This window comes from Ranitomeya imitator, chromosome 6 (assembly GCF_032444005.1).
Source record: "Ranitomeya imitator isolate aRanImi1 chromosome 6, aRanImi1.pri, whole genome shotgun sequence".
NCBI lineage: Eukaryota > Metazoa > Chordata > Amphibia > Anura > Dendrobatidae > Ranitomeya > Ranitomeya imitator.
The window spans coordinates 133,231,794-133,253,064 of record NC_091287.1 but is presented as its reverse complement, the minus strand read 5'-3'; the positions used below and the strand labels follow the sequence as shown (position 1 = coordinate 133,253,064).

The following is a 21,271-nucleotide window of genomic DNA, read 5'->3' as shown; positions in this document are numbered from 1 at the left end:
GAATAAGTATCCTTTGCCCTTGATATCTGAGTTATTCGATAGACTTCGGGGAGCAAGGGTATTTACTAAATTAGATTTGCGGGGTGCTTACAACCTGATTCGCATCCGTGAGGGGGACGAATGGAAGACGGCATTTAACACCAGGGATGGGCACTATGAGTATCTGGTGATGCCCTTCGGGCTCTGTAATGCCCCAGCCGTTTTCCAGGACTTTGTGAACGATATCTTCCGGGATATGCTTTCCACCTCGGTCGTAGTCTATCTGGATGATATTCTTATCTACTCTCCAGATATTGACTCCCACCGGAGAGATGTTTGCAAAGTCTTCGACCTCCTACGGGCAAACTCCCTCTATGCCAAATTGGAGAAGTGTATGTTTGAGCAGCTGTCTTTACCTTTCCTGGGCTACATAATCTCGGCCCAGGGATTGGCTGTGGATCCTGCCAAACTACAGGCAGTGATGGACTGGCAGGAACCCCATTCTCTGAAAGCGGTGCAGCGCTTTATGGGGTTCATAAATTACTATCGTCAGTTCATCCCCCACTTCTCAACCCTGGTAGCTCCCTTGGTATCCCTCACCAAGAAGGGAGCGAATCCTAAATCGTGGTCCGAAGAGGTCTCCAAGGCCTTCACTTCTATTAAGTCCCACTTTGCTAGCGCTCCCATCTTACATCGTCCCGAGGTGGATAAGCCATTCCTAATGGAGTTGGATGCCTCTTCCGTTGGTGCAGGAGCAGTCCTCTATCAAAAGGATGCTCAAGGTCGGAAGCATCCATGCTTCTTCTTCTCAAAAACCTTCTCACCAGCAGAGAGAAATTACTCCATCGGGGATAGGGAGTTGCTGGCAATGAAGTTGGCCTTTTCGGAATGGAGACATCTCTTGGAGGGTGCTCGGTTCCCATTCCAAGTCTACACGGACCACAAGAATTTGGTCTATTTACAGACAGCCCAGCGGCTGAATTCTCGTCAGGCCAGATGGTCCTTGTTTTTCTCCCGGTTCCACTTCACTCTACATTATCTCGCCGGGGAGAAGAACATTCGTGCTGACGCTCTCTCTCGCTCCCTGGTGTCAACTGTGGAGAAGGAGGACGAGTCTCGGCTCATTGTCCCTTCAGAGAGTCTGAGAACCGTAGCTTCGGTTTCGCTTGAGTCTGTGCCTCCGGGCAAGACTTTTGTCCCCATCAATTTGCGTCCGGAGGTTCTCTCGTGGGCTCATTCGTCCAGAGTGGGTGGACACTTTGGGGCAAAGAGGACATCTGAGTTGTTGGCGAGAATGTATTGGTGGCCACATATGGTTCGTGACGTTGGAGACTACGTTCGGGCATGTGTCTCTTGTGCCAAAAATAAGTCTCTCCGTCAACGGCCAGCTGGGTTGTTATACCCTCTGCCGGTGGCAGACAGGCCCTGGGAGATGGTCGGGATGGACTTTGTGGTGGGTTTGCCCAAGTCACGTGGCTGTACTGTCATTTGGGTTATCACCGACCATTTTTCTAAAATGGTGCATTTGGTGCCGCTTCCCCAGCTACCTTCTGCACGGGCCTTGGCAGCATTGTTTGTTAAACACATCTTCCGTCTTCACGGTATGCCAGACAAAATTGTCAGTGACCGGGGTCCCCAGTTTGCGTCTCGGTTCTGGAGAGAGCTTTGTCGCCTTCTCAGTATCGAGTTGAATCTCTCTTCGGCATATCATCCCAAGACGAATGGGTTGGTGGAGAGAGCCAACCAGACCTTGGTCACATATCTGCGACATTTTGTCTCTGCTAAACAAGATGACTGGGCATCTTTGCTACCGTGGGCGGAGTTTGCTCTTAACAATGCTGTAGCTGACTCCACTGGACAGACCCCATTCCTCCTTAACTATGGTCAGCATCCGCGGGTACCTGTGCCCATGCCCGTGTCTTCCGCCGATTCCAGGGTGGCAAACTGGGCTGTGGAGGCACGGGACATTTGGGATCGCACTCAGGATGCCATTCGGGCTTCCAAGGAGAGAATGAGGTCCTCCGCCGATGTTCATCGGCGCCCCGCTCCGACCTTTGCTCCTGGCGACTTGGTGTGGCTCTCCACCCGTAACATCAGGCTGCGAGTTGAGTCCACTAAGTTTGCGCCTCGCTACTTGGGTCCCTTCAAGGTTCTCGAACAGGTTAATCCTGTGGTCTACCGCCTGGCTCTTCCTCCACGCTTGGGTATCACCGACACCTTTCATGTGTCCCTCTTGAAACCCGTATACATGTCCCGGTTTTCCGAGTCATCTGCCGGGACATGGGGTTCGTCTACGGACGATTACGAGGTGAACGCTATTTTGGGGTGTAAGGTGGTACGCGGCAAAAAGTTCTATCTGGTGGATTGGAAGGGTTATGGTCCAGAGAACAGGTCATGGGAGCCTGCTGAAAACATTCGGGCCCCACAGCTCATTGCTGCCTTCGAACGTAGCGAGGCCCAAGGAGGGGGGGGCCCTAGGAGGGGGGGTAATGTTAGGAGTCGAGTTTCCTCTGCTGCACAGGGGGAATCTCGATCCGTCTCCGCTGCGGTCTCCCATTCTCCTCCAGCCGCAGTGGAGCCTGCTCAGCAGGGACGTCGATCCCATCGTCTCGCTCAGTCTGACTCTGTGAGAAGAGTTACTGCTGCTTCTCCAGCTTCTGCCTGTAAAGCCTATACTGGTCAGCAGCGAGTGGACTTCTCTGGGTCTAAGTCCTTGTCTGCGCACACTGAGCATGCCCAGGGCAAGATCTCCCGTTGGAGATCGAGGGTCATGTGCTCAGACTCTGCAGCGCATTCTATTGGTCCTCTTGGCAGGTCTTGGAAGGGCAAAGTTTCTGTGGCCGCTTCCTGTCCTGCAACTATATAAACTGCGCATGACCGCACGGCCATGCGCTAGTGTACAATTTAATACGTGTGTTTGTTGTGAGTGCAAGTCGTTCTTTAAATACCCCTACCCTATTGTATGATTGTTCGCGTATGGAGTATGGCTGCTATCTAGCGCCCGACTTATCACTCAACGTGTCACACACGTGTCAGCGTCTACTGCTGTGACCGCCAGTGCGGTGCCACGCGCCAGTGTGCGCTTCCTGACCCACGTCTGGGTGCTTAGTGGTGCCTGCCAGCACGGCACAGTTCGCACTTCGGTGCCTAAATTATATAATTCCTTTCACACCCAGTTGCAGTGTAGTGCCAGCAAGGGTCTAATCGGACTACAATCCCTGTTGGGGTTTAGTTCGCTGACCACTTGCTCGCGCTCTATGTGCGGTACCGCGGTCCTGTGACGCAACAGGATCGCTTTCTTCACGCTGGGTGAGGTTTAACCCACGCGTGTATACTTTTGAATACCGCCATATTGTCTGTCATTTCCTAGCAGCAGGTTTCACCTGCACGGTGGACCCCGGACTGCGAACGCATCTATATCATCTCTCTTGGTGCGTTCCACCAGTCCTAACACACGGTCAAGCAGTCCAGTGCCAGAGGCAGCAAAGTAACCCCAAAACATCAGGGAACCTCCACCATGTTTGACTGTAGTGACAGTGTTTTTTTCTTTGAATGCCTCTTTTTTTCTCCTGTAAACTCTATGTTGATGCCTTTGCCCAAAAAGCTCTACTTTTGCCTCATCTGACCAGAGAAAATTCTTCCAAAATGTTTTAGGCTTTTTCAGGTGAGTTTTGGCAAACTCCAGCCTGGCTTTTTTATGTCTCAGGGTAAGAAGTGGGGTCTTCCTGGGTCTCCTACCATACATTCCCTTTTCATTCAGACACCAATGGATAGTACAGGTTGACACTGTTGTACCCTCGGACTGCAGGGCAGCTTGAACTTTTTTGGATGTTAGTCGAGGTTCTTTATCCAACATCCGCACATTCTTGCGTTGAAATCTCTTGTCAATTTTTCTTTTCCGTCCTCATCTAGGGAGGTTAAACTTCTTGATGACACTGCGCACGGTAGACACAGGAATATTCAGGTCTTTGGAGATGGACTTGTAGCCTTGAGATTGCTCATGCTCCCTCACAATTTGGTTTCTTAAGTCCTCAGACAGTTCTTTGGTCTTCTTTCTTTTCTCCATGCTCAATGTGATTCACACAAGGATGCAGGACAGAGGTTGAGTCAAATTTAATCCATGTCAACTGGCTGCAAGTGTGATTTAGTTATTGCCAACACCTGTTAGGTGCCACAGGTAAGTTACAGGTGCTGTTAATTACACAAATTAGAGAAGCATCACATGATTTTTCGAACAGTGCCAATACTTTTGTCCACCCCCTTTTTTATGTTTGGTGTGGAATTATATCCAATTTGGCTTTAGGACAATTCTTTTTGTGTTTTTTCATTTAAGACAAATTAAATGAAGATAATAATACCAAAGAATTTGTGTTTGCAATCATTTTCAGGAAGAAACTGAGCATTATCTGACAGAATTGCAAGGGTGTCAATACTTTTGGCCATGACTGTGTATATATATATATATATATATATATATATATATATATATATATATATATATATATATATATATATTTGGATGAGGGACATACTTATTAGGATGAAGGTGGGGATGCCCAGTCCAAATCTTGCAAAGGGGCCCATCAGACTCTAGTTTTGTCACTGCTGCTGATGGGTACTGGATGAGTTGACTAAATATTTTTTTTGCCCACTGTACATATCATCACTATTTATCAGCATGACCCAAGCATTGCTCAAGGAATGATGTGCAAGGTCTGTAGTCATCATTATTTGTGGACTGTCTACCAGCTTTACCACAAGTCATGATTGACAGTTTGCTTTGTATGTACAGTATAGAGAGAAAGCTGTCAATTGGGGCCAAGAGGGCAATGGTGGCCTGCAGCTCATGAATACAAGGTCTCCTTTGCTCCGCTTGTACTATAGCTGATAAACAGTCATAGACAAAAGTGACACATCGCTGCAATCATTGAGCCTGGTTATGTTTTCGCTTAGATAGGATTTAATAAAACCGGTGACAGATTCCCTTTAATTGCTGAGATAATTTGTAACATGATAAAAGTTTGTCTGTCCCAGCTGTTAGCAATTTGTTTTCCAAGACATAAACGATAACATATAGTAAGGTTTCTTCATACAGGCTAGAATATTTTAATAAAAGCTATTACTAAATATTACCAAAGGTTACTAAAGAAAATAATTTTCCAAAAATAGTAGTATATACGGTATTACCTTTTTGTACTCCTGCAATTAACTCCTTAAAGGGTTGGTTCAGTACCTAAAACATCCTTTATAAATATCTATATTTGCACCCTAACCAATTTTGCAATTTGCTTTATTATAAAATACACTTTTCCCTATCTATTTAATCCTTAAATGTGTCGTTTTCGCTTCACTTCCTGTGACGTTTCATTTCAGAGGAGTGTCAAACAGGACATTACCGGTGGCTGGGGCTGCACTCACTCCTTGCAGAGTCTATCACCCCTCCTAGAACAGAACATCATCAGGGGGCAGTGCTGCAGTTACTGTACTTACTGCAGTTTCTTGCATCGCCGTCCCCTGTGAAGAAGCCCTGGATCAATGGTGATAGAAGGTGCGGAAGAGGTGAGTTCAGTGTTAGCACTCTGCTACTATCTCCGGGGTGAAGTGTGCTAAAAGCTGTGGGTTGTACTGGTGTCACTCACAGTTGCTATCTCCGCCACCTGACGATGTATTCTTTCGCAGGTTTCGAAGCTACAGCGGCAAAGATAGAAGCACAGTGCAGGAGGGTCAGCAGTCACATCTCTCACATCTTCTATCACTATGGATCCAGGATGTCTTCAGAGGGTGACAATGCAGGAAACTGTAGTAAGTGCAGAGCTGCCTACCTGATGACGTCCTATTCCAGGAGGGGCAGTAGACACTGCAGAGAGAATTGACATGACAGGCGGCATGAGAACCTTTAGCAGGCCCTTGGCTGTCATGGCAACCCATTGGCACCCTGTGACTGCATCACGTGGGAGCCGATGGGTATCTGAATGAAAACCCAAGCCGAATCAAGGAACTTAATTGCTGCTGTGAGTGATTCACTGCAGCATTTAAAAGGTTAATAGCAGTGATCAGTGGTAGAACGGATTGCTACTGGTAAAAGATGATGCCAGCTATGTAATACAGCCAGTATCTACACTCTGCTCCTCAGCTCAGCCCAAACAACTCGACATACTACACGACGTATATATACCCTCCACAAACAACCTGATATATTAAATGAAATATATATACAGTACATAATGGAGTATTACAAGATTAAAAGGCAAAGAGACTTACCAAGCTATCACTGTAAGATTCAGCCTTGGCAATCGCTTCTTCTACAGCTTCTTCTGCCACACGTAAGGCCACTGAGAGCGTGTCCATCATACTGTGTCCTGAAAGTCATAAGATATATTTATAAATATTAGCTTTCGAAGCTTCATATATTTCCATCCTGTGTTTCTAGCTTTATAGATACATACTGTTTGGAAGGCATATAAATACAGTGAAGCACAATGGGGAAGAATTAATAAAACTGTCTCATTTTTAGACAGTGTACACTTAAAGGAGTTTTCCCAAGAACAAAAGTGGGCAGCTTTACTATCTGAGAAAAAGAAAGAACCTCATCCACAACTACCACAAAAAGACTTCAAGCTGTCCCTGGTGTTAGAGGGGGCAATAAATGATATTAAGAAAGGGGGATGTGAACATTTGATCAGGGTCATTTGGATGTTTTGGGTTGTCATTTTGATTTATAAAGAGAAAGCAGGAGTTTGACAATAAATGGCTTCACCCAACCACTAACCATGAGTGGAGAAAAAGTTTTGGTGTTATCATTCATATTCTCTGAAAAAAGGCCAAGAAAGCAAAAATTCTGCTGGGGTATGTAAACTTTTTAGCACAACTGTATATAGATCTGTAGTGAGCACCTAGACCCCACATGTGCTTCCCAGAATTTTATAACGTTGAGCTGTGAAAATGAAAAAATACATTTTTCCTGCAAAAATGTTGGTTTTGGCCCAAATTTTAAATTTTCACAGGGTAACAGGAGAAAATGGACCATAAAATTGGTTGTGCAATTTCTCCAGAGTACACCGATACCCCATGTGTGGAGGAAAGCTACTGTTTTGGTACACGAAAGGACTCGCAAGAGAAAGGAACTCAATTCTGGAGCTCAATTTTGGCTGAAATAGATTGTGGATGCCATGTCACATTTCAAGAACCCGTGACAGCCAAAACAGCAGAAATCCTCACAAGTGACCCCATATTGGAAACCACACCTCGCGTGGAATTCATTTTTAGGTGTAGTGAGCGTTTTTCCACAGAATTCTATAACATTAGGCAGAGTAAATGACGGGTTACCCCGTTTAACGGGTTGGCCCCAAGTTTTTAATTTTCAAAAGGGATAATAGGAGAAAATGGACTAAACAATTTGATACACAATTTCTCATGAGTACAACAATACTCTATATGTGGTTGAAAACTACTTTTGAGGCACAGTGCAAATCTCAGAAGGGAATAAGAGCTATATTGGAGTTCAGAAGGGAAGAAGCACCATATTAGAGTTCAGATTTTGCTGGAATGGTTTCAGGGTGCCATGTCACATTGGCATAGCCCCCGTGGTGCGATAACAGCAGACCCCCCCATAAGTGACCAAATTTTATAAACTACACCTCTCAATTAACTCGTATAGGGGTGTAGTGAGCATGTTAATATCACATATGCCTCACAGAATTTTATACCATTCGGTGGTGAAGAAAGAATTATGTTTGTAATTTTTATAAGGGCTAAGAGGAAAAAATGGACATCATAGTTTGGTGTGCAATTTTCTGACTGCACCAATACCCTATATGTAAATGGAAAATACTTTTTAGGCACAGTGGAAATCTCAGAAGGTAAAGAGCATCATAATGTAGTGTCTATTTTGCTATGGTTTTGGGGGTGCCATGACTCACTGGAAAAGCTCCTGAAGTGCCAGAAGAGCAGAATCCCCCCCATAAGTGACCCCATTTTACAAACTACACCTCTGAATGAAGTAATCCAAAAGTGTAGTTATCATATTGTCACCTCGAGTGTGTCACAGAATTTTTTACCATAGTTCAGTGAAGAAAAAATAATTACATTTTTATCACAAAAAAATGTTGTTTTAGTCACAAATTTAACATTTTAGCATTGAGAAATGCATAAAAAAGTCATCAAAATTTGTCACACAATTTCTGTTGAACATGGCAATAATACCCCATATGTGGCTGTATAGTACTGGTGAGACTCGTGAAGGAAGGACCGCTACTTCTCTAATGATGATGAACAAATTGCTGAAGAATAGTTTGTGGACTCAGTATACAGAGCCTTTAAGTGCCAGAAGAGCAAAATCCCCTGTCAAATTCCACCCCTCTAGGAATTTGTCTACAGGTGTAGTGACAATTTTCACTCCATGTGTATTTTCCAGAAATAAGCAGCAGTTGATGTTGCCAAGTGAAATTTGTAAATCTGCTATTGTAGTGCCCATATCTTGTAATGCCCAGGTTGTGTTTCTGAAGATATGAGCTGGTACGTTTTGCGGGCTCTCATTGCTACTGAAATACCAAACATGTGGATGCTAAATGAGGTTTAGGCACACTGTCGGGCTGAGAAGGGAGGGGGGCATTTGAATTTGGAAGCTCAGATTTTGCTGGATTTCTTTTGGGAGGCAAGGAGCCATAGCACTCTTCCAGAGACTTTGTGCTATCAGTAACATGATAGCCCCTATATTTCCATTGACAGATGATAGACTTGAATGGGGATTGAGTTGAAGCTTTTATTGGAAACATTTTACATAACATTTGAGATCACGTTTATCCTGCGCTCCATACTGAGCACTTATATTGGAGTTTCCATCTAAATCTCCGAGTGACATGATTCAGATGAAACCCCCGAAGGATTCATTCACTATAGTAAGGCAGCAGAATAACTTTGGACTCTGTCTAGACTCTGTTCTGCTTTGTCCTTCTTTTCAGAAATGTACAAAACTGTGGTCGACCATGCTTTTATGCACGCCTAAAAAGACGAGCACCGCCGGATCACAGGTGTCAAGGTGTCCGGTGTCCACAGTCCTCTATTTGCCTATAGGAAATCTTCAGCCGGGGGTTCCATCTGAATCACGTATTTCAGAGATTTACATGGAAACTCTGGTGTAAACATTCAGTGCAGAACGCCGGATAAATGTAAGCCAAGCCTTACTGCGCTCTTTGGGGTTTCCATCAAAAACTCCGAATTACGTGATTCAGATGAAATCCTTGACTGATCCATTCAATTTAATAAGGAAGCAGAGTTACCCTGGGCTCTGTCTGGCCTCTGTTCAGTTGTGCCTTTCTTTTCAGAGGTGCACAAAACTGTGGCGGATTGTGATTTCATGCATGCCTAAAAAGACGGACATCGCTGGATCATAGGCCAGATGACATACACAGTGTCTCCATTTGCCTCATTATATGGAAATCTCCTCTGGGGGTTCCATCTAAATCATGTATTTCAGAGATTTACACAAAAATACCCCATTTAAGCGCTTAGCGTAGAGTGCAGGATAAATGTGAGCAAGCTTTACTGCGTTCTTTGGGTGACAGAATTAACAAATCAACAGCAGGTGAAGAACTGATTGTATTTTTTTTTCTGCATTGCTCGTGTGGTATAAGTGATTAGACGACTTTATTTTTCGGGTAGGTGCCATTACAGCGATACCAGATTATATAGTTTTTTTATGTTTGGCTGCTGTCACACACTAAAAGACACTTTTTTTTGCAAAATAAAGTTTTCGCATTGCCATATTATGCCTTATCAGAGCTACAATTTTTCCAGATTTCTGCTGACAGAGTGATGTGATGACTTGTTTTTTTGCGGTTCGAGCTGACGTATATATTGGTACCATTTTCGGGACATAACCTTTTTTGATCGCTTTCTATTCTGTTTCTGTGGTGCAGAATGAACAAAAAACAGCAGTTCAGGAATTATTTTTGTTTTTTATGCCGTTCACCATATGGTAAAATTTGAAAGAGCTTTATTTTTCAGGTCAGTATGATTAAATTGGTACCACATTTATATAATTTTTTAAAATGTTTCTCTGGTTTTACACAATAGAAAAAAATTATTGCAAAAATAATTGTTTTTGCATTGCTATATTCTGAAAGCTATAACTTTTTATTTCTCCACTGACAAGAGTTGTAAGGCGGCCTGTTTTTGTGGGATAAGATGCTGTTTTCATTGAAGTTCACTGATGGGATTAAATAGTGTGATAGTTTTATAGATTGCAGCGATACCAAATATAAGTGTTTTTTTGTTCATTTTTTTACATAGATATACCTATTTATTGATTTAATATTTTTTCATTTTTTTGGTTTGTTTATTTTATGATTTTTTAACAATATTTTAACTATTTTTTTAAACTTTTTTTACATGGTCCTTCTATGGGAGCTTTTGTTAGCCTGACCGCTGGTATGTTGCATTGCAATCCACCAGCATTGAAATTCATACCTATCAGTGCCACACTGACAGAAGCCTCTTAGACTCCGACGTCATGATGACCACACATTGCCATGGGAACAATCGGGCTCTCACGATTATGTCACGGGGGCACGAAACTGAAGAGAGAGGGAGCCTTGTCTCTTCTAGCCTTCTAAATGCTAAGATCGCTATTAATCGTGGAATTTAGAAGGTTAAATGGACCGGAGCAGTGCAGGCACCACTCCTGGCATTGACAGCTGAATCTCGGTTATGACAGCAGCTTTCGTATGGGCACAGCTCCTGTGCCCGCATGATCACTAAGACGTAAGCTTACGTCAAGTGTCGGGAAGGGGTCAAAGAGTAAACAGCATTTAAAATCTTATTTCATAAATCAACAGTACATATAATAATAATAATATATCTATAATATTAAATATATATAATATATAATATACATATGTACTATATATAATATATATAATAATAATTTTTATATAGTGCTACAATATTCCACAGCGCTTTACAGTTTGCACACATTATCATTGCTGTCCCCAATAGGGCTCACAATCTAAATTTCCCATTCCTTTTTTGGAATGTGGGAGGAAACCGGAGTACCCAGAGGAAACCCACACAAACACAAGGAAAACATACAACCTCCTTGCAGATGTTGTCCTTGGCAGGATTTGAACCCATGACCCCAGCGCTACAAGGCTGCAGTGCTATCCACTGAGCCACCGTGCTGCCCCATATGGAAATCAGCAACTCTGTAATAAATCTTATACACACGTGGTCAAAATTGTTGGTACTCCTTGTTTAATGACAGAAAAACCCACAATGGTCACATAAATAACTTGAATCCAACAAAAGTAATAATACATAACAAATCTACAGTGTGATCGCAAAGTCATGGTGCACTTTTGACCAGTCACTGGAAAGCAACAAAAAACGATAGAAATGGAAATCTGCTCCAAATAAAAGAAAAACTCTCTCAGTTTCATACCTATTCAGAGCAGTTCGATGTGGGCTCCATTTGTTGCCCTACACACATCCAAATGATAGTGAAGTTCTTGCCACACACGGGTAAGGACGTCTGGTGCAACAGAGTAAATAACGTCTGTGATTCTCTGTTTTAAGTGATCAATGCCGTTGATACGTTCAATGTACACTTGCTGCTTCACATAACTCTACAAGTAAAAGTCTAAGGGCATTAGATCCGGGGATTGTGGTGGCCATGGCTTGTCAGAACCCCTGCCTATCCACCGCCGGGGGAATGTTCTATCCAGAAGCTCATGAACAATGGTGACGCAGTGTGGAGGAGCGCCGTCCTTTTGAAAGATGACACCTTCTGGAAATTGTGGCACTGCATACAATTCCAACATGTCAAGATACTTGTTTGCCATCACAGACCGCTCCAAGAAAAAAAAATGGGCCTGTCACCTTATCATGCATCAGGCCACACCACATGTTCACTTTAGGCATGTTACGTTCGTACTCAAGGTAGGCATAAGGATGTTCAGCAGCCCATATTCAGACGTTATGGCGATGTACATGTCCACAGATATGGAAGGTCCTCGAATCGCTAAACACAATCTTCTGCAAAAATCTTGCATCATTGTCGCTCTCATGAAGCATATCTGTAGCAAATGCACATTGCTTGCGTCTTTCCGCCGGTTCGATAGCGTGCAACAGCCACAATTTGTGCCCCATAAAACAGAGACATTTCTTTAACAACTTATGAACTGTAGTCTTCCTTATGTGTAATTGTCGAGCACACGCACACACAGATTTTTTAGGGCACCTTAGGTAGCTATCCCGTATAGCCTCTACAGACTCGTCACTGACTGATGGCCTACCAGAATGGGGTTTCTCCAACAAACTGCCGGTTTCCTTCAATTGCTTATTCCACAGACTAATGTTATTCCTACGTGGTGGCACTTCATTATAAACACGCCCATATTCACGCAGCACTTTAGTCACGGATTCGAATTTAGCAAGCCACAGAACACACTGAATTTTCCTCTGTACTGTCCAAATCTTGACTGGCATGGAAAGCCACACAGCTGGCATAAGCTTGTGGTTGCATGATGTCACAGACCTGGCAGGGTATTAATCATAGTTCAGTTAATCAGGGGTTAATCTGACTGTGGGCTCAGCAACAGCTTAAATAAGTTTGTGTTGTTTGATTGGTTCTTGTTTTATCTCCTCATGAACAGGTCTGATATCATTGGGTCAGAGAAAGGGCGCCAAAATGTAAACTATAACTAGATCCTGTGACTGGTCAAAAGGGCACCATGACTTTACTGACACACTGTATTAAAATGAACAAATGAAAGTCAGACATTGCTTTTCAACCATGCTTCCACAGAATTTAAAAAAAATAAAACTCATGAAATAGGCCTGGACAGAAATGATGGTACCCTTAACTTAATATTTTGTTGCACAAGCTTTTGAGCTTCTCCGCATATATCATTTTGACACTGTGCCGACCAGCATCAAACTCAACATGTTGCATTTTTTTAGGTCAAAACGACGCATGCGGAGGCATCCACATACATCCGCATGGCCTGCATACCCAATGTTAAAGATAGGGTACGCAGGACGCATGCTGACGTAGGCAGAGCTGAAGGAAGAGGCGTGGCAGTGGGTGGGGCTTAACGGAGGAACTACGCAGCCCTCCACGAACCCCTCATCTGCAAATGTGAAACCAGCCTTACCCTTTAAACTCATGATGGAGAATAAATGAGGCTATACAGCCTTTTAAAATTCAGATTTTTCCCCAGCATAAGACATCAATATTAAATTGCTTGAGTTCTATCATCTTTTAAGTTGGTTTGTACTTACCTGCACTTTATTTTTACGAGCCATTCAAGATATTGCAGTGTTGTTCCATTCAATGAATTGGAACCGTGTAAAATACGACCACTAAAAAAAATGCTGCACGGAAGTACAAACCAGCCTGAGATCTGCTGTAAACATTCAAGGAGCCTCTTCAGACAGATGACCAAAGGTAGTACCAATAGTGGGACCTTTACAAAACTAGTGTTGATGGCTTAAAGGATAAGTCATAACATTTACATGACTAGACAATCTCTTTAATAATATAAAAAATAGATAATACCTTGTGTTTGCCTGTAAAACGTTGAGTCACTCCCACAAATACTTCCTTCATTTTCTAAACTTTCGTCAATAAAACTTCCCTCTGAAAAGAAAGAAAACATGTTAATATCAGGCTATACAAGAAAGGTACTATCTGAAAAAAAAATATTGAATATTAAAGGGATTGTCCACTACTACGACAACCCCTTCTTTATCCTTTAGTGGCCACCAATTTATCTTTTTACTGACCTGCGATATAAGAGACCAGCATCCCCATACAGGGGACAATCCAACAGCTGTCGGCTGCACACTTTAGCTGAAAACTTGCTGCATCAGCCACGATCAGTGTTGGCACTGATTATGGTAATTTAATCCTTTAAATGCCGTTGTCAATAGTGACTACAGCATCTATATGGTTAACAGAGTGTGGGGGCTCCCTCTTTTACCCCATCAGAACACTGATATCATGATCATATAGTCCTGATGTTTGCCATGGCAATTCATGGCCAAATAACGGCCTTAAAGTCTTCCGGCTAATGGCTATAGTGGCCTGTTCAGAAGTTAGCGACATTTTGGTGGTAAAAATAAACTTTTTCATTCCTGTCATGTCAGTATGTATTAATTCCTGAAAAGCACCAAAGGGTTAATAAAGTACCCGAAACCAATTTTGAATATGTTGAGGAGTGCAGATTTTAAACTGGTATCACCTTTTGGGGGTTTTCCATTATATAGGACCCCCAAAGTCACTTCAAAACTGAACATGTCCCTAAAATAGGTTTTGTAAATTTCCTTGAAAAATGAAAAATTACTGATGTATTTTTAAACCTTCTAACATGCTATCAGAATAAAAGAACATTTTACAAATGGTGCTGATGTAAAGCAGACATGAGGGAAATGTTATTTATTAATGATTTTGTGTTTTATGACTATCTTGATTAAAGGGATAATCATTCAAAGTTCATAAATTGCACATTTTTAATGTTTTTTATCAAATTTCTGTCATTTTTAAAAATAAATGCAAAACATATCAACATAAATCTGCCATTATTAAAAACAAAAATAGAATATATATATTATATTATGGTTGGCGCAAAATGAATTAGAGATGTTTGTTGCCGCTGCAAAAAACAGGACAACAACAACCAGCGTTGTCCAAAATAAATACTATATGTAAAAAGGAACTCTTTTTTGTTCAGCGCAGAACAAACTTATAGTTCCTATTATTAAAAACAATCTAAAAATCAATAGGTTTTGTTGAAGCGTTCCAGAGTTATTACCACCTAAAGTGACACTGGTCAGATTTTTTTAAAAATGGCCCGGCCACTAAGGGGTTAAACTAAATGTTCAGCCCGGTTAAATTATAAACCCTATACTCACCTCCCGTGTCAATGTCGTTCACTTGTGCACCAGGCCTTAGGCCACACCAAGGATGCACAGAAGTGTGTTCATGTGCATATCAAATAAATGTTGCTTTTTCAACAAATATTATTCTAATTTGTATATGCCTGGTAGGTAATATTTCAGTAAGGGCCTGGTATTATTTTAGTAGGGGCTACATGCCCTATAAAAAAAACTTTATGCAGTCTAATTGCCATTTTGGGGTGACAGACTCCCTTTCAGTAAGCTTAAAATTAATTGAACTCAACAAATGAATGTTTTGCTCATGCATGGGGTGATAGACAGCCTGTTCAGATATATTGATAATCAATTACCCACTATTGGCTGCAGTGTCAAAGGGGTTGTCTGGTCTAAAACTACAAATATGAAATCATTCTCTGTGACTGCAGACTTGTGAAAACTCACATCATGCACTGCTTGCTGTGAGGATTGTTATGTTTGCTAATGACAGGGGTTATGAAGGCAATCCAGAAACACAGTGTGCTTAGCGATCAGAGCGCACACAGTGATCTGACAAATACCCAAAAATACAAGAATGAGCTCTGAGACGTGGAAACTCTGTAGACTGCACACCTGATCCTATCCTAAACACAACTAAAAGCAGATGTGGATTGCGCCTAACAATTACCTAGGCAACTCGGCACAGCCTAAGAAACTAGCTAGCCTGAAGATAGAAAAATAGGCCTGACTTGCCCCAGAGAAATTCCCCAAAGGAAAAGGCAGCCCCCCACATATAATGACTGTGAGTAAGATGAAAAGACAAAACGTAGGGATGAAATAGATTCAGCAAAGTGGGGCCCGATATTCTAGGACAGAGCGAGGACAGTAAAGCGAACTTTGCAGTCTACAAAAAACCCTAAAGCAAAACCACGCAAAGGGGGCAAAAAAAAACCCACCGTGCCGAACTAACGGCACGGCGGTACACCCTTTGCGTCTCAGAGCTTCCAGCAAAACAAAAGACAAGCTGGACAGAAAAAAAGCAACAAAAAAGCAAAAAGCACTTAGCTATACAGAGCAGCAGGTCACAGGAACAATCAGGAGAAGCTCAGATCCAACACTGAAACATTGACAAGGAGCAAGGATAGCAGCATCAGGCGGAGTTAAGTAATGAAGCAGTTAACGAGCTCACCAGAACACCTGAGGGAGGAAGCTCAGAAGCTGCAGTACCACTTGTGACCACAGGAGTGAATTCAGCCACAGAATTCACAACAGTACCCCCCCCCCCTTGAGGAGGGGTCACCGAACCCTCACCAGAGCCCCCAGGCCGACCAGGATGAGCCGCATGAAAGGCACGAACAAGATCGGAAGCATGAACATCAGAGGCAAAAACCCAGGAATTATCTTCCTGAGCATAACCCTTCCATTTAACCAGATACTGGAGTTTCCGTCTAGAAACACAAGAATCCAAAATCTTCTCCACAATATACTCCAATTCCCCCTCCACCAAAACCGGGGCAGGAGGCTCAACAGATGGAACCATAGGTGCCACGTATCTCCGCAACAACGACCTATGGAATACATTATGTATGGAAAAGGAGTCTGGGAGGGTCAAACGAAAAGACACAGGATTGAGAACCTCAGAAATCCTATACGGACCAATAAAACGAGGTTTAAATTTAGGAGAGGAAACCTTCATAGGAATATGACGAGAAGATAACCAAACCAGATCCCCAACACGAAGTCGGGGACCCACACGGCATCTGCGATTAGCAAAAAGTTGAGCTTTCTCCTGGGACAAGATCAAATTGTCCACTACCTGAGTCCAGATCTGCTGCAACCTATCCACCACAGAATCCACACCAGGACAGTCCGAAGACTCAACCTGTCCTGAAGAGAAACGAGGATGGAACCCAGAATTGCAAAAAAATGGAGAAACCAAGGTAGCCGAGCTGGCCCGATTATTAAGGGCGAACTCAGCCAACGGCAAAAAGGACACCCAATCATCCTGGTCTGCAGAAACAACATCTCAGATATGTTTCCAAGGTCTGATTGGTTCGTTCGGTCTGGCCATTAGTCTGAGGATGGAAAGCCGAGGAAAAGGATAGGTCAATGCCCATCCTACCACAAAAGGCTCGCCAAAACCTTGAAACAAACTGGGAACCTCTGTCAGAAACAATATTCTCAGGAATGCCATGCAACCGAACCACATGCTGAAAGAACAAAGGTACCAAATCAGAGGAGGAAGGCAACTTAGCCAAGGGCACCAGATGGACCATTTTAGAAAAGCGATCACAGACCACCCAAATGACTGACATCTTTTGAGAAACGGGAAGGTCAGAAATGAAATCCATCGAAATATGTGTCCAAGGCCTCTTTGGGACCGGCAAGGGCAAAAGCAACCCACTGGCACGAGAACAGCAGGGCTTAGCCCTAGCACAAATCCCACAGGACTGCACAAAAGTACGTACATCCCGTGACAGAGATGGCCACCAGAAGGATCTAGCCACTAACTCTCTGGTACCAAAGATTCCAGGATGACCAGCCAACACCGAACAATGAAGTTCAGAGATAAGTTTATTAGTCCACCTATCAGGGACGAACAGTTTCTCTGCTGGACAACGATCAGGTTTATTCGCCTGAAATTTTTGCAGCACCCGCCGCAAATCAGGGGAGATGGCAGACACAATGACTCCTTCCTTGAGGATACCCGCTGGCTCAGATAAACCCGGAGAGTCGGGCACAAAACTCCTAGACAGAGCATCTGCCTTCACATTTTTAGAGCCCGGAAGGTACGAAATCACAAAGTCGAAGCGGGCAAAAAATAACGACCAACGGGCCTGTCTAGGATTCAAGCGCTTGGCAGACTCGAGATAAGTCAAGTTCTTACGATCAGTCAATACCACCACGCGATGCTTAGCTCCTTCAAGCCAATGACGCCACTCCTCGAATGCCCACTTCATGGCCAGCAACTCTCGATTGCCCACATCATAATTACGCTCAGCGGGCGAAAACTTCCTGGAAAAGAAAGCACATGGTTTCATCACTGAGCAATCAGAACCTCTCTGTGACAAAACCGCCCCTGCTCCAATCTCAGAAGCATCAACCTCGACCTGGAACGGAAGAGAAACATCTGGCTGACACAACACAGGGGCAGAACAAAAACGACGCTTCAACTCCTGAAAAGCTTCCACAGCAGCAGAAGACCAATTAACCAAATCAGCACCCTTCTTGGTCAAATCGGTCAATGGTTTGGCAATGCTAGAAAAATTACAGATGAAGCGACGATAAAAATTAGCAAAGCCCAGGAACTTTTGCAGACTTTTCAGAGATGTCGGCTGAATCCAATCCTGGATGGCTTGGACCTTAACTGGATCCATCTCGATAGTAGAAGGGGTAAAGATGAACCCCAAAAATGAAACTTTCTGCACACCGAAGAGACACTTTGATCCTTTCACAAACAAAGAGTTAGCACGCAGGACCTGAAAAACCATTCTGACCTGCTTCACATGAGACTCCCAATCATCTGAGAAGATCAAAATGTCATCCAAGTAAACAATCAGGAATTTATCCAGATACTCAAGGAAGATGTCATGCATAAAAGACTGAAACACAGATGGAGCATTGGCAAGTCCGAACGGCATCACTAGATACTCAAAATGACCCTCGGGCGTATTGAATGCAGTTTTCCATTCATCTCTTTGCCTGATTCTCACCAGATTATACGCACCACGAAGATCTATCTTAGTGAACCAACTAGCCCCCTTAATCCGAGCAAACAAGTCAGATAACAATGGCAAGGGATACTGAAATTTAACAGTGATCTTATTAAGAAGGCGGTAATCAATACACGGTCTCAGCGAACCATCCTTCTTGGCTACAAAGAAGAACCCTGCTCCCAGTGGTGATGACGATGGGCGAATATGTCCCTTCTCCAGGGATTCCTTCACATAACTGCGCATAGCGGCGTGTTCGGGCACGGATAAATTAAATAATCGACCTTTAGGGAATTTACTACCAGGAATCAAATTGATAGCACAATCACAATCCCTATGCGGAGGTAGAGCATCGGACTTGGGCTCTTCAAATACATCCTGATAATCAGACAAGAACTCTGGGACCTCAGAAGGGGTGGATGACGAAATCGACAAAAATGGAACATCACCATGTACCCCCTGACAACCCCAGCTGGATACCGACATGGAATTCCAATCCAATACTGGATTATGGGTTTGTAGCCATGGCAACCCCAACACGACCACATCATGCAGATTATGCAACACCAGAAAGCGAATAACTTCCTGATGTGCAGGAGCCATGCACATGGTCAGCTGGGCCCAGTATTGAGGTTTATTCTTGGCCAAAGGTGTAGCATCAATTCCTCTCAATGGAATAGGACACCGCAAAGGCTCCAAGAAAAACCCACAACGTTTAGCATAATCCAAATCCATCAGATTCAGGGCAGCGCCCGAATCCACAAACGCCATGACAGAAAACGACGACAAAGAGCATATCAAGGTAATGGACAGAAGGAATTTGGACTGTACAGTACCAATGACGGCAGACCTAGCGGACCGCTTAGTGCGCTTAGGACAATCAGAAATAGCATGAGTGGAATCACCACAGTAGAAACACAGACCATTCAGACGTCTGTATTCCTGCCGTTAAACTCTAGTCATAGTCCTATCGCACTGCATAGGCTCAGGTTTAACCTCAGGCAGTACCGCCAAATGGTGCACAGATTTACGCTCGCGCAAGCGTCGACCGATCTGAATGGCCAAAGACAAAGACTCATTCAAACCAGCAGGCATAGGAAATCCCACCATGACATCCTTAAGAGCCTCAGAGAGACCCTTTCTGAACAAAGCTGCCAGCGCAGATTCATTCCACTGAGTGAGTACTGACCATTTCCTAAATTTCTGACAATATACTTCTATATCATCCTGACCCTGGCACAAAGCCAGCAAATTTTTCTCAGCCTGATCCACTGAATTAGGCTCATCGTACAGCAATCCGAGCGCCAGGAAAAACGCATCGACACTACTCAATGCAGGGTCTCCTGGCGCAAGAGAAAATGCCCAGTCTTGAGGGTTGCCGCGCAAAAAAGAAATAATAATCAAAACCTGTTGAATAGGATTACCAGAAGAATGAGGTTTCAAGGCCAGAAATAGCTTACAATTATTTTTGAAACTTAGAAACTTAGTTCTATCTCCAAAAAACAAATCAGAAATAGGAATTCTTGGTTCTAACATAGATTTCTGATCAATAGTATCTTGAATTTTTTGTACATTTATAACGAGATTATCCATTGAAGAGCACAGACCCTGAATATCCATGTCCACACCTGTGTCCAGAATCACCCAAATGTCTAGGGGAAAAAAAAAAATTGAACACAGAGCAGGAAAAAAAAAAAATGATGTCAGAACTTTTTCTTTCCCTCTATTGAGAATCATTAGTTGGGCTCCTTGTACTGTTATGTTTGCTAATGACAGGTGTTATGAAGGCAATCCAGAAACACAGTGTGCTTAGCGATCAGAGCGCACACAGTGATCTGACAAATACCCAAAAATACAAGAACGAGCTCTGAGACGTGGAAACTCTGTAGACTGCACACCTGATCCTATCCTAAACACAACTAAAAGCGGCTGTGGATTGCGCCTAACAACTACCTAGGCAACTCGGCACAGCCTAAGAAACTAGCTAGCCTGAAGATAGAAAAATAGGCCTGACTTGCCCCAGAGAAATTCCCCAAAGGAAAAGGCAGCCCCCCACATATAATGACTGTGAGTAAGATGAAAAGACAAAACGTAGGGATGAAATAGATTTGCAGTCTACAAAAAACCCTAAAGCAAAACCACGCAAAGGGGGCAAAAAAAAACCCACCGTGCCGAACTAACGGCACGGCGGTACACCCTTTGCGTCTCAGAGCTTCCAGCAAAACAAAAGACAAGCTGGACAGAAAAAAAAGCAACAAAAAAGCAAAAAGCACTTAGATATACAGAGCAGCAGGTCACAGGAACAATCAGGAGAAGCTCAGATCCAACACTGAAACATTGACAAGGAGCAAGGATAGCAGCATCAGGCGGAGTTAAGTAATGAAGCAGTTAACGAGCTCACCAGAACACCTGAGGGAGGAAGCTCAGAAGCTGCAGTACCACTTGTGACCACAGGAGTGAATTCAGCCACAGAATTCACAACAGAGGATTCCCCGAAGTCAGCGTCGGGAATGGTGGTTATGTGACTGCAAGTATGCGATTTGCATACTTCCAGCCACAATCCAACTATGCAAGTAAATTGAGCGAGGTCGACTCGCAACCATCTAGTCAGATTGTGGTTGAGAGCATGCATACTTCATGACAGAATGAATGGAGAAGTTGTGCAGATGCCTCTGCTCCATACAACTAGGGCTCTTTAGATCCCTGGT

At 43.4% G+C, this 21,271-nt stretch overlaps 1 protein-coding gene across 2 annotated transcripts in view; it reads right to left on the bottom strand.

Annotated features, from left to right (window-relative positions):
- Positions 1–21,271, bottom strand: part of MYRIP (myosin VIIA and Rab interacting protein) — an 897,248-nt gene that overhangs the window by 250,920 nt on the left and 625,057 nt on the right. For both annotated transcript variants that reach the window (XM_069730111.1, XM_069730110.1), the window contains exons 5-6: positions 13,535–13,615; positions 6,241–6,338 (exon numbers count right to left, since the gene is read on the bottom strand). In XM_069730111.1, the coding sequence (XP_069586212.1) occupies positions 6,241–6,338; positions 13,535–13,615 (179 nt within the window). The remainder of the gene's footprint in view (positions 1–6,240; positions 6,339–13,534; positions 13,616–21,271) is intronic.